Here is a 15,173-nt window from a genome sequence, read left to right as displayed (position 1 = left end):
AGAAGTGCTTGCAGTGTTTGAGCACCAAGCTTTGGCGTCCGTTACATGACATGCACTGGCCCAAAAAGACATTTCCCCAAAAGGTTACACTGTGAAAGAAGCAGCAGCTGTAAAACGGTGGATAAATTATTTTTTAGCATCATAAACCTACGGAGCCCCTAAAGGGACATGGGGGGGGGGAAATGAAACGTTTCTCGTGCTCACGAGATACTTTCTTATGTGTGTGTTATGTTCTCAGCATTATGGTAATTGCGGAGAAACAGCGTATTCACTTCCGGTTTTCAAAATAAAGGTATTAAGAACAGTAAGCTATAATTCGAACCTACATTTAAAATAAAATATGCTACATTAAAGTGTTTCATGCAACCATGATGAATAAAAAACATACTTAATATCAAGCATTTTTACTGCACCAATGTGGAGAAATGCCAAAACAAAAGTTCCATATTTGTACCTCCAAGTGGTATCTTTTCTTATATTTGAGGTACTGTAAAAACATATTGCTCAATAATTCCTGGCTATGGATGGTATATTTGACTTCTACACATATAAGACTACAAGTATACTTAATATCAAGCATTTTTACTGCACCAATTTGGAGGAATTCAACAATAAAAGTCCATATTTGTACAACCAACAACTGACGTTAGCTAACGTTACGTTCTCTGTGCTGAGAGCTTGATTGACAGCCTGGTGGTAGCAACTGCATGAGAGCTGTTGTGGAATCAACACATGGCTCATTTGAATATTAAAATTAGCCATGAAATTACTTATTTTGACACACATTTTTAGCCATTAAGTATTAAACTAACAAGGTAATTAATTAATAATTATTTTATTTTTTTTCCCCATGTCCCTTTAGGGGCTCCGTATAAACCCCTGCGAAATGACTGGTTTTACATTCTGTCCAATAACATTTGGAAAGTCTAGAAGAGCAGCACAAGTTTAGCAGATGGCTAAACTGGAAGTTAGCGCCACAACAAGCAGAAGTCTCTGGGACACATTCATCTAGGTAATTTCTTCTCTACAGCAGGAAGTGGCTTTTTTGGCATTGAGCACTGTGCCACCTCCAATGCTGTATCCAGTTCACTTAATACATGAGAAAGGTCATTAGACATGGCCAAAAAGCCCTTTGAAAAGTCATATTCCAGGTGATTGATGTTAGCTCTTAGCTCAGCTCTAGGCACGTGTGTCTGCTTACTCAGCTACTTGAACGGCTGCTAAGACATAATAAAACATCTTGGATGAATTAACCAGATTGTGGTCTGAAAATTCAGTCACGAGAAGCTCAGTCACAAGCCTCCCAAAATAGATGATTTATGGAACATGATCATTCAAATGAGCTAATATTCTCAGGACGATCACTGCTATAATCACATAGAGCTGTATCCCTGTTTACACAGTGGTGTATGAAGTGGGTGAGTGCGTCATGTCACGTGGGATTTCTCCTGTTTTTGTCCTTGCACATGTTCTGCTCAGTCCACCATGCCATCTTGCACTCAATTGTTGTGCACGGAGAGAGTGAGTAAACCAAATTCTTCTGTTTGGCAGTGTGTGAAGTGCATGACACTTGTTTATGCTGAATGAGCCAACAAGCCAGTGGACACAGCCAGAACAGCCCTTTTCTGCTGTGTTATATAACGCTGAATGATCATCTGACTAGCAGGAGGAGAAGGCCATCCGCAGTTATTACGTACTTGTGAGACACATCACTGTAGTCAGAACAATTGTACAAGTTCATTCAGAACAACAGGTTTACTTTTGATTTCTACACACTGAATAGTAAACAAAAGGCAAAAGGAATTACTAAAAATGTTTTTTCATCAGTTATGTTCACAGCAGAAGCAGGTATCAAACTATTATTAGTTTCAGTCCTCTGGCTGAGAACAAAAATGTTTCTTACTTTTTAAAATCAGATTTTTGCTCACACCTGTTTCAGTACATGTACTGTTCTTCAGTACAATTCTGAGGCACTTGAAATGCTGCTTACACATTGAGGCATCAGTAATATAAACACTCCGTTTAAATTTTTCTGCACAATGACTACTTTTACTTTGAATACTTAAAGAGGTATTTCACACTTTGACGTTTTTTTTTAATGTAAACTAAGTCATATGACTGTATTGTGATGAACCCATCACTGTTAAATTTTGACACTCATCTAATTTATGAAAATGGCATAATGGCTCAACACACTCATTTTCAAATGTATGCACATTGAGATGCATCATTCACATGTGGTCATGGTAGTTTTTTTAATAACTCTCTACTAGTATTTTTCCATTTTGGCGCATTTATTTTTATTTTTTTACCTTGATCCCACACAATACCAGTCCCCCCACAGACACACGCACGCACGCACGCACGCACGCACGCACGCACGCGCGCGCGCGCGCGCACACACACACACACACACACACACACACACACACACACACACACACACGGACAGCTATCCACTCTGAACCACTAGCTTAGCCACAACACAGGTAAAGCACACAGAAACTTTTACAAACAGCGTGAATGTGCTTCTAGTGACTGTAAAAGCTCCAGTGTTTCCAGTGTGGACATGGAGAGACAGCAGCTGCTCATTAGCTCTGACTACTAGCTCGCTGTTCCCGCTACACTGCTGTGGTCAGACTGCCTACCACAGAATTAGGTCTTAAATATACAGTTACATCCTAATGAGCGTCGATTCATGATCTAGTCCAAGATTCCAGGACAATGAGAATAGATAATCTCCATACAATAAACCACGACATTTTGCACAAATCCAAGGCCATGTCACCACTGGACTACACATTCACTGGGAGAAGAATTCACTCCACTCAAGCGATTTAGTCCAACTGTTAAGTCACAAACTGCTTTGCACTTATTGTAAGATGTACTGTAATGTGCAATTTCTCCTCCAAGTCTCCATGGAAAACAACATATTCTCTTTAGGCTCTAGTTAGATGTTTTTCTAATTATAAACAGATAAAACATTCAGACAGACAATCTCATACTAATTTACCATAATTGGAAATGTTTATTACGAGATAAGCTGGTGTCATAATGAGAAAAATGTGTTTTTATAAAAAAAGAATCCTTATAATGAAAGAGCAGATTTGTTTGTCATGGTGACAGAAACAGAGCGTTGACCTTGAGGCGACATGCTTTTTCCAGCCAGACATTTCTATGTAATAGCTCAGACACATGCTTCCTTCCTAAATGATTCACTCATGTCCCTGTGTATTATAGTGACTGCAGCACATTATACTCTTGGCACAGAAAGATGCTTTTGTAATTAACATGCAGTGAAGTTGAAGCCTCCCTTTCCTTTACTGCACAATCCCCTCCGGTCAGTCCAGTGACGGTTCACTCTATAAAGATTAATACCAACACATTGTGCAGACTGTAATTATACAAAACAGTCTGATAAGTAGTAGAGGGGTAGAGAAAGGGAATAGCAGTGACCATTACAAACCATGTGGCTGGCCAGCCTGCGAGACATGAGTCTATGGAAAAAGATCAATGTGTTCAGTCCCCAAGGACGCTGCTGTGGAATGGCTGACATGCTGCTGCTGCTGTTAGGCCGCTATTAGCTGCATCATTAACTTGCTCATGGGACGTTTTAGTCAGCCGTTAGCTCCACATGACTTAAAACTCAAATAAAGAATTCACTGGCCTAACTGGCGATGAATAATATAAGTTAATTTATCTAAAAAAAAGCCAATGTCTGCTAGGTTCCCTGAATAGAAGTTGTACTGTACTCTGAAGCCACAGCATGTCAAACTTCTAACACAAAGTTTTATTTATTCCCTCATCTGTGGGATATCCCCTGTCTGCCAGGCTGACAAATCCTTATAAAATAAACTAAATAAAAACAGAAGTGTAATGTATCACACTCACACACAGAGCAGAATATTAAAGCCATCAATAACATTTGAAGAGCAGCCATGTGCTTTTGGTCAATGAGCAATTTATGGCAAATACATTTAAAGGGATAGTTTGGGGTTTTTGAAGTGGATTTTTATGAGTTACTATGGCGGTTAACATGTTCCAAGTTTGGAGAAGCAGACAGAAGTACCAGCATGGACGCTGAACAAACCATTGCTGTGGATGGGGGCAGCAACTAACATCAAAGTCACACAATAACACAAACTAACTAACCAGTCAAGGCAGCAGTGGGCCAGCAACTACTGTGTACTGCGTGGTAAAAGGAGGTTTTGAAGAGAGCATAGATCGATTTAAATGCTTCAGTTTCCCGATGGAAGGGGCTGTCTGACAGCACGTGTCTCCCAGTTAGGATTCCTTCAGTGTTATTCAGAGGGCTCCTCCTCTCCAAAACAAACAGACCCGCTAATTGAAACCAGTAAAAACACTCAATAAAGCAGTTCCACCTTAAAAATCACTGTTTCTCCCACGCTGTTGGGCAGACGTCCCAGAGGGGCTGCAAGCTGATCTGCTGCTAACGTTAGCTCAGAGAAGAAATAAGAGTCAGATATGAAACTCTGGCTACCCAAAGAGTGAGACATGGCTCTCACATAACTGAAGGAATATTTCTGTGAGCAAAGTGGAGGTGTGTGACCTGGAGAATTTCTAAAAATACAAATATGACTTTTGGACACATGGATTCAATATTGCTTGCAACAGAGATATTACTTTAGAAAAATCTAAACAAATCCCACCAAGAAGTGAATGGTGGGATTCAAATGGGATTCAAAGGGATGTCACAAGATCGTAGAATTTCACTGGTATTGGTATTGACTACTAAATTTCTGGTATTGTGACATCCCTTGTCAACGCATACAAGGAAAGTAAGAACATAATCATTAGTCATTATATCAAAGATTGATAAGAAAGAAATATAAGGAATAAAAAAGATGGGGAAAGGAGCTCCATATCAAGATGTTAGATAGTGATCAGCAAAACATGTGGAAGATACATCCTACTGTTGTTCCCAAATATGGACACAATTCTTAAAACAGACATTTTTCACAGCAGCCAGTTTGACATCAAATAGTAGGGCAAATAATGGTGTTACTAATGATACTAATTACCCTGACTCTGTCTGACCTGAATGGGGGCCATTAAGCCATTATGCTCATGCTAAACGTCCTCACTGACACATATGTGGAGGAAACACAGAAAGCCGCATAGCGCCGTGTTGTCTTCAATGTGGCTCCGGGTTCATCCCTCTTTATTATCCTGACCTACATCCAGCTCTTGGCTTGTTCCTGCTGCATTACATCACCTCAGCCAGCTCCCAATGAACCCCTCCAAACCCCCGTACAATACAACAAAGTAACATAAAGGAAGTGGATTGGCTCTGTGCAACATGTCCTCATGGAACTTTTCACTCAGCTCCCACTGCGCTGGTCTGTCTGCACACTTTACAAATACAGGAGGGAAGTCGTTTGTCTCTCTAAGTGTGTTCACTGTAGCCTCCATGATGACTTCAGAGAACACAGAGAGGTGAGGGAGGATGGAGGACAAGCAGGAAATGATGGAAACGAGACTGAAAGAGAAGACTCTATGCTGTTTTCTTTTCCAACCCAATCACAATATAATCACAATATAATCCATCAATTGTCAATACAGAACCCTGATGTAACAAACTCAAAATGCAGAAAGCCGTTGGTGATCATTCATCATTCTGCTGCATGCATGTTTCTCTTCTTTATGCTCATAAAGGCAGACTCAGGCAAATTATTTACAGGCTCTGTTTTTTATAGTAGATCATAGTATCTTAATCTGTCGTGAGACACTGTTGGAGTTGCCAACACTGCTCTTGTGGGCTTCATTTCCGTCCTCTCAAACAGTTTACTCTTGGTAACTTCCTATTCTGTCCCCCTGAACTGTGAGTACCTCAAGGCTCTGTTCTACGTCCCCTTTTATTTCATATCCACATGATTCATGCTACAGATTATATATGTAAATAATAATATTTTATAAGGAGTATGGTCTAGAGCTGCTCTATTTGAAAGGTTTCCTGAGATAACTTTTGTTTTGCAGAACGCTGCAGTGCAAGTACTGACAGGAACTAGGAAAAGAGATCACATCTCTCCTGTACTAGCTTCTCTGCATTGGCTCCCTGTAAAATGTAGAATAGAATTTAAAATCCTCCTCCTCACCTATGAAGCTCTTCATGGTCAGGCCCCTTCATATCTTAAAGAGCTCATAGTACCCTATTACCCCACTAGAACACTGCGTTCTCTGAATGCAGGGCTACTTGTGGTTCCTATAGTCTCTAAAAGTAGAACAGGAGTAGAGCTGATAAAGCTTATAGCTAGGGCTGACTCATGTGAGTCCTGAACCATCCCTTAGTTATAGGCCTAGACAATCGGGGGATTTCCTATGATGCACTGAGACCTACTCTATTTGAAAAGTGTCCTGAGATAACTTCTGTTAGGAATTGAATTGAAATAAAATTGAATTGAACTGTTTTCAGTCTATATGCTAAGCATATTTAATGTACAGACATATGATGAATATGATGAAAGGGGAATTTTGTCTTCTATTCCTTGGCAAGAAAGAGTATTTTCCCAAACCTAACTTACTATTACTTTAAATTAATATATTTCTTCAACACAACACACAAGCTTCTGTGTTTATTGAAAATTATGTCAATGGGACAGACACATCACTCAACACCAACACCTAACATGACATTGACACAATGTCAACACAACACAATTAAATAACGAACTGAAGACAAAATGGCACTTCACTCTGATTTTCTAGGTTTGTAAGATTAGCACCAAGATGCTCGAACTCTACTGAGGTAAACAAAGAACAAGTATTGTATAGTCTAAAACGATGTATATAATATAAAATAATAATAATAATAATGATTCATGGGTTATTATATTTATGTGTAATGTCACTATTATTACATTAAATGTATATAAACAATAAGAATTAATAATAATATTATTTAATCTGATGATCCTAATAGAAAACTAAACAACTACAATAAACACCTGGTATGCAATAAAGGGCAAACAACTGGAGGACTATAGAGTGAGTGTAACTCTACCACATGTGTGTCTTACCTGCCAGGTCTTCCTTAGAAGAAGCGATGCGAGGGGAACTGTTGCCAGGTTCAATCTTCAGAGACAGCCTGCAACACAAATGATTTCCACACTTACTACTGTCCAGACAGAATGCATCACACACTCACTGCTGGGATATCAATTCCAGCACTTTAATAATAGAGTTTATTGAGCTAAGATCATTCAAAATCAGCCTACAGTACTGTATGTCAAACTAAGCATTACTCAGCTAAGCAATGAGGCTTCATACTGTTTTCATCATCTGTTGATGTAAAAGGGGGGTTGAGAAAAAGGCACACATGGCTTATAAAAGTAGTTATAGTTTTATACAAGGAGTAGTGGGTTCCATTTTGAAGCTAATGGTATCATATGAAACTAGAAGACCTAACACATCCATTGGTACCAACCATTTCATGCTAGCATGTTGAGAAGGGGGCTAATAATAATGCTACATAATTAGGATACATTTTGCAGATGGAAAAATTGGCCTGGCCATTTTGAAAGTGACCTCTGACCTCAAGATATCTGAATTATAAAGGGTTCTATGGGTAGCCATGAGCCTCCCCTTCTTGCAGACATGCATTATGCTCATCCCTAAAGGTTTTTTCACGTGGTATAAATGTGTTATTTTTGCCTAGTGTATTTGAAAATGTCTACATACTGGGGTACATACACAGTGTTGGAATTGCATAAACAGGGAATGACTGGAAAGTTGAGACACACACTTCATGCATAAGTCAGTGCCCCACTTGTGCCACCCCAGTTAAAAAAGTCTGGAAACGCCCCTGGGTGTCTTGGCATGAAAATCAGTGGGATCTATAATTAGGCAGTAAACACAGGTGTTACCATTGACACTAATTAAGATTCTGTTCCATTTAGTGTAGCAGAGCCTTTCCAGTGAGCCAACACGCACAATGACCTGACTGGAACGGAACCTTAAAAAGGTCTATAAATCATAAAAAAAAAACTTTTTAAAAAAATGAAATAATTTATATCATGGCTTTTCAACTGGTGAACTTGTTCTGAATAGGAATTGGAGTGTGTGGATAAAAAAAAATCAAATTTAAATGCTTAATTATCTGATGACTTTAATTTTGAGAGAACATTTTCCACAAATGTCCATTAAGTGAAAACAGCCCTCACTTATTTATTTATTGTGTAAACGCAGTTATGATGTTTATTCATATTCATAGATATCAGCAGCAGGCAGCTGTGATGTTCATACTTATTTACATTTTACATACTTAGATTACAGTTTATTATTAGTAATGTACTCTGATTGCAGGGATGAAAATATGTATGAAAATGTGTATATTATGCTTTTAAAAAATGACACTGTATATGTGTTTACTAGCCCTATGACTGCTCTGTGTGTGTGTGCTGCCAATCGGTGTGTGTTTATGTGTCAATGGGCCTCATGCAAGAAGTGATATACTAACAATTTTTGTCCTATCTTTTTTATATCCATGATTTGCTTGTTGTTTGTAAGTACGCGTTGATTTCTGGGATGCAATCCAATCTAAAATTGAATGCAATTTTTACGCTTCTTTTAGGTAAGACAATATTTTACCAATGGTCGAGAGTACTTACCAATATAAGAACAAAAGTTTTTACAGTCCACAAATTGTTTGTCCAGCATAAGGATTTTAAAGGTGAGGAACAAAAAAAGGCATGAATACCATATAATTAGATCGCTGCTCTTCTGTATACTGTCAGTTTTAGGCTGGAATAAACTTGAACTAGATTTGCATAAAAATGACTGGAAGCTTTAAACAGCCAGTTTGGGCTTCAAACTCCAAAGTACACGAACTGAACTTGGCGTACTTTGTATGTCTGCGCAGGCTCATTTTGGTCTACCAGCACATGGAAGAGTCCCAATAAAGCCTGTTCCTTGGCGAATCGTATTCTGCCACTCATCACCACATTTGGAAAGTATTTAGTGAAACACTGCGGGTGGAAGAAACTGTGGTTAAATAGTCATTAATTAGTGAGAGTGGGTTTGGTTGTGTTCATGAATGACTGTTTAGAGTGCTGGCTCCAAAGAAAAACAGGAGTGCCATGCAAACCTCCAACACACTCCGTCATGTGTATGATGTAATGTCCACATCACATCATACAATCAGGCAGGTTTCATCCGTGCATCTGTTTCATCTCGATACTACTATTGTTAGTAATGCTCTGTGACTGACTTAGCATCTCATCTCTGGCAACACTATCGACAGTTTCCAGAGTTGCACAATACAAAGCATTTAATTTATTCACAGACTGAACTGATTCATGTTAGAAACTTTCACTGTCTAAATGCATTTCTAATTAAACTACTGTATGTTCTTGTTTCTTTGGATCAGCATTTAAAGGTCCTTGAATAAATTGGACTGAATTGAATTGAATCTTACAGTGTAAGATTCAATTCAATTCAGTCCAATTAATTTTTATTTGTATAGCGCCAATTCATAACAAAAGTTATCTTAGGACACTTTTCAAATAGAGCAAGTCTAGACCGTACTCCTTATAAAATTATTTACAGAGACCCAACAATTCCCACCATTAGCAAGCACTTGGTGACGGCGGCAAGGAAAAACTTTCTTTTAAGAGGCAGAAAGGAAAGACAATGGAAAGACGCTGGCTCTAGTTTGGTGGCTATCTGCCTCGACCAGTGGCATCTAGTGGTCTAGTTGCAGATTGCAACTTCCTTGCTTTACCTTCCCCGCTTTACCTTCCCCTTCTAAGCATGAAGGAGAAACTACAGCGGCTGAAAGATGTGTGAAATAAACAGCCATATCTAGAGCCAGTGTCTGGTTTGTCTCTTCTCGACTACTGTAGAAACATGGTAATTCAACATGACGGCTCAAGATAACGATTCTTATTTACAGGTGATTATGCACTAATGAAAACATACCTAGATCTTAGTGCTGCATTTGACACCATTGACCATGATATTCTTTTAGAGACTTGAGAATCAAATTGGCATTAAAGGAACTGCACTAAGCTGGTTTAGGTCATATTTATCAGATCGTTCTCAGTTTGTACATGTTAATGATGAATCTTCCATAAATACAACAGTTAGTCATGGAGTTCCATAAGGTTCTGTACTTGGACCAATACTATTTACTTTATATATGCTTCCCTTAGGCAACATTATTAATCACTCCACTTACATAACTTTCATTGCTATGCAGATGATACGCAGTTATATCTATTGATCAAGCCCGATGAAATTAATCAATTATCTAAATTACAAACTCCTGGATGAGTTGCAATTTTCTGATGTTAAACTAAGAAAAAAATTATTTTTTTTTACTTGCCCCAAAAACCTCAGAGACTCACTGTCTAAAGATATAGTTACTCTAGATGGCATTACCTTGGCCTCTAGCACCACTGTCAGGAATCTTGGAGTTATCTTTGATCAGGGCATGTCATTTAATTCCCATATAAAGCAGACCTCTAGGACTGCCTTCTTTCATTTACGTAAAATATTACAAAAATTAGAGCAGAGTTCGGTCTAGACCTACTCTATTTGAAAAGTGTCTTGAAAAGATAACTTCTGTTATGAATTGGCACTATACAAATAAAATTGAATTGAATTGAATTGAATTGAATTGAATGAGACACATCCTGTCACAGACGGATGCAGAAAAACTAATCCATGCATTTGTTACTTCTAGGCTTGATAACTGCAACTCCTTATTATCAGGCTGCCCCAATAAGTCCATTAAGACGCTCCAATTAATTCAGAATGCTGCAGCACGAGTACTGACAGGAACTAGGAAAAGAGATCACATCTCTCCTGTACTAGCTTCTCTGCACTGGCTCCCTGTAAAATTTAGAATATAATTTAAAATCCTCCTCCTCACCTACAAAGCTCTTCATGGTCAGACCCCCTCATATCTTGAAGAGCTCATAGCACCCTATTACCCCTCTAGAACACTGCATTCTCTGAATGCAGGGCTACTTGTGGTTCCTATAGTCTCTAAAAGTAGAACAGGAGCCAGAGCCTTCAGTTACCAAGCTCCTCTCCTGTGGAACCAGCTTCCAGTTGTGGTTCGGGAGGCAGACACCCTCTCCACATTTAAGAGTAGGCTTAAGACGTTCCTCTTTGATAAAGCTTATAGTTAGGGCTGGATCAGGTGAGTCCTGAACCATCCCTTAGTTATGCTGCTGTAGGCCTAGACTATCGGGGGATTTCCCATGATGCACTGAGCTCCTCTCTTCCTCTCTCTCTCTTTCTGCACTCATTCATGTCCCATTAATGCATGTTACTAACTTCACTTCTTCCCCAGGGTTCTTGTGCTGTCTCATCTCGCAGGTTCTCATGGATCCTGGTGGAGCCTCCTGCCATGGTCCTGCTTGACTGCCATCTCTAATATTACTGATATTATTATTAATATTATTATTACTACAGTGTCTGTCTGTCTGTCTGTCTGTCTGTCTGTCTGTCTCTCTCTCATTCAAAATGGGCTTTATTGGCATGAAAGTTTTTTAAAAACAATATTGCCAAAGCAAAGTATTCAAATACAATACAATAAATCAAAGATATATACATTATTATTATATGAACATTATATTAGTTATATAATAAGCCTCCTGCCATGGTCCTGCTAGATTGCCATTGCCAATACTGTTTCTGTCTCTCTCTCTCTCCCCCCCCAACCGGTCGAGGCAGACGACCACCCACCTAGAGCCGAAGGGTCTGTCTTAGGTTTCTGCCTCTTAAAAGGAAGTTTTTCTCTATTTGAAAAGTGTCCTGAGATATACAAATAAAATTGAATTGAATTGAATTGAATTGAATTGAATACCTATGAATATTATATTCCATGTCTGATAATAGATCCTCCTAAATGTTACACACTGGACCACAAGATCTTTTTAGTTTAGTAGAAATAGTTCTGCTTGTGTTTTCAGTACATGTATTTTGATGGAAACTAAGACGGAACTGACCCCCGTCGCTACGTGAAAAAACAACAGTCTCCGTGCTAGCAACCTATATACTAGACAGTCTTCAATGTCAGCAGCATTGTTTTGACCAATGTACTGATCCATCCCACTGCACACAAGCTTTTACAGCTATAAAAAAAAAAAAAAACCTGGGGTTTTAAGTCCAGTAAGCTCCTCCAGCACTAGTATAGGCAAGTTTCCCCTCTAGGGCATTGATGATCAAGTCTTTTTTATCAGTAAAAGTTGTATTACATTTAATGCCAGGGCCAAAAAGGACGACTGTGATTGGTTTAAAGAAATACAAACAGGCCAGCGTTTTTCCCCCCTACAGCAGAACGATAATGGGACTTTTCTCCAGCACTGACACAGTGAAAAAGTGTGCAAGACCAGTTTCAAGGTTACATGATGTCTGTTATTCCCAGTCCAGGACAATCTCAAGGTTGCCACTGGATTCTTTCCCTTTGAGCTGTAGTTTGGCAGAAAATGTAGGTGCTCTGGGGGATGGTCCAAGGACCAGTAAGAATGATATAACCTAGAGCATGTGTTGGAACTGCCAGCTTAAGTCAAATGGTTGCCACTGTTCGATTTTCAGCCATGGTAATCATGGCTCTGTGGATGTTAGTCATTGCTATCCATCCAGGTTGAAATATCTCAACAATGGATTGCCATGAAATCTGGTATCCTAATATCTGTGAGGTTGATACTTGTGGCTTTGAGTGAAACATTTAATGGATGGATCTTACCTCAGGACACTTTTCAAATAGAGCAGGTCTAGACCGAACTCCTTATAACATTATTAATTCAAATGCATAGTTGTATTTACTGACGTATTTTATATCGAAGAACAAAATGGAATCTCTTAAGCTTGTGTTACCCACAGACCTTATTCCAGGCATCTAACCAAAAATTGAAAAAAATTTACATTGAGGGAAACTAGAGGTGCTAAAATGATAACTCAGTTCTTAATTTTAGGACACTACCAGCCAGTAGCCAGGAAAGAAAAAAATGGGCACAAAGGGCACAAAGCGCGGAATGGAAGCTGACTTCCCTTGACTTCCCTTGACTTGACAGAACAGCAAAGTTATTTTCAAATTTAGTCTTTCCCAATCGTCATATTACAGTGTTTTTGTTTTGTTTCCCACAAGCCATGCCCCCCCCCCGGCCCATGTTTTCTATTACATCACGTCTAACAATGGAAAATGGTGCAACGGATCAGAATTTACTGCTTTTCACTGGTGCCTCCATCATGACAGACGTAGCCAGCTGACCCCAGAGTGACTCTTGATTTAACACATTACTGACGGACAGAGCTGACGACAGGCTCCGGGGACTCGCCTACACACGTGTTCTGCAGAAAAGCTCCTGTTACGTTTCAGCTTACATTCAATTGCACAGGTCTGGAAAGTGTATTTCCTCTCAGACTGATGTCAGTGTGCGCAGCTTAATGGTGACCTCTGAAAGGTTCTGGTCATCCCACAGCTCCTCGTGGGCAGTTTGTCTTTCTCCACATGCGCATTTGAGACTGCTGCAGTAAACGCTTAGACATTTTAGCAAGGCGAGTCAGTTGAGGTCTTGAAGCAGGCTGAACAGAATTGAACAATGTTGATGACGTTGCATCTGCAACACCCTCCCTAAAAGTTACTGTGAATGTTCTTAAAATGAAGCCATCTGAATAAATTAAAAACTGTTCCAAAAGCAACTAGAAGGCAAGAAAGATGACTTGGTGGTTCTATTTTCCAGATATAAACCTGCCTTAATGAATAATTTTTATATTAGCAATGGAAATAATGATTTTCTGTAATGTGAAAGAGGTTGCTTGTAGTGATCCACCAGACTGCAGTTGCTCTCAGTTGCAGTCTGGTGGATGCTATAGAGCATTTTAACCTCTTTTAGCTCATTGTTTGGATTTGTATGGCCCACAAACTCTGCTCTTCTCACGACCACAGGAGGCAGAAGGCAGCTGTTTACAGACAAACACAGTTAGCTGGTAAACATAGTGGAGCATAGTGCTGCGTATTGGCAAATATTTGGCAATACGATATGTATCTATATTTACTGCGATACTGTAAGCAAGGTGATTTATTGTGATTTAGTTTTTTTTAAATCTAATTTTAGGAAAACTGTCATAGTATGAAGAACACACCACCATATGCGTTTACAGCTTATCAGTGTTATGTGATATAATTACTTCGCTTAATCTGTTTTTTCATTCATATTTTGTATTGTATTGTAGTGTCATGTCTTGAGCACAACTAGCCGCTTGTTGAATCGGACAATTAGCTGGCATTTTAGGGGAACCTGAGCCATAGGGCCAATTTCATCATCAACTCTTCTGGTAATCCTCTTACACTGTCACTGGAATGGCGCCTGTTACAACGGCAGCCTGTCATTGAGGCTCCTATCATTGTTGTAGTTTCAGTGTGTTTTCAGTGTCTTTTTTGCTATTTTTAACTCTTTTCTTACTTTCTTACTACTTTGTTCACGTCGCCTAAATACTTTTTGGGCGTTTTGAGCACTTTAGATTTTTTGTTTGCACGGGTCTCCATGGCAACGGCGAGTCGCATTGTTTACACCCGCGACCAGATGATCGCCCTGAGGTACCCGAGCATCCTGACCGGAGAGAGACCCTCCATACCGGAGGAGCTGAGGAGACGGTGAGGCTGCAGAGCGGGGGTTAAACGGAGGATGAAGAAGAGGAGCTTTAAACCCTACAAACGTGGCTACACGAGCAGATACCGGACTCCAACGTCACCATTCCCGGCTTCCAGACGGTTCCAGCCGACAGGGACACCACCGCGACCGGCATGAAGAAAGGAGGGGGACTGTCCGTGCTCATAAACAACAGGTGGTGTAACGCCGGGCACGACTGTGTGGAAGAGCGTGTCTGCGGCCCGGACATCGAGCTCGTCGCCGTCGGACTTTGTCCGTGTTATCTGCCACGGCTACAGCACTTTGGTCAACTTTGGTTGTTTTTAAAGTGCTTAACAAATAAAGTTGGATTGGATTGGATGTCATGTCCTGTGAATTGCTACGTTACGGACCCATATTTAGGAATAACAATCGTAATAAAACCATATGTATTCCCAGTAGAATTATATAGCTACTGCATGTATTGGCTTGTGTTGTGTCTCATCTGGTATTGACATTATGCTATTTTACCTAGCACAAACTCACAAAGGGCTTCCCAAACTGAATGTCAGG

General features: G+C 39.7%; 1 protein-coding gene and 1 long non-coding RNA gene across 4 annotated transcripts in view; one reads left to right on the top strand and one right to left on the bottom strand.

Annotated features, from left to right (window-relative positions):
- Positions 1-15,173, top strand: part of LOC127370390 (uncharacterized) — a 180,326-nt gene that overhangs the window by 21,731 nt on the left and 143,422 nt on the right. The gene's annotated exons all lie outside the window — the stretch shown is intronic.
- LOC127370329 (ras-specific guanine nucleotide-releasing factor RalGPS1-like) overlaps positions 1-15,173 on the bottom strand; it is a 109,097-nt gene that overhangs the window by 19,961 nt on the left and 73,963 nt on the right. For all 3 annotated transcript variants that reach the window (XM_051412308.1, XM_051412306.1, XM_051412307.1), the window contains one exon: positions 7,038-7,105. In XM_051412308.1, coding sequence (XP_051268268.1) covers positions 7,038-7,105 — 68 coding nt within the window. The remainder of the gene's footprint in view (positions 1-7,037; positions 7,106-15,173) is intronic.

The sequence above is a fragment of the Dicentrarchus labrax genome, unplaced genomic scaffold, assembly GCF_905237075.1.
Source record: "Dicentrarchus labrax unplaced genomic scaffold, dlabrax2021, whole genome shotgun sequence".
NCBI classification, from domain to species: Eukaryota; Metazoa; Chordata; class Actinopteri; family Moronidae; genus Dicentrarchus; species Dicentrarchus labrax.
Note: the sequence above shows the minus strand (reverse complement) of the source record. Positions and strands in the feature narration are given on the sequence as shown.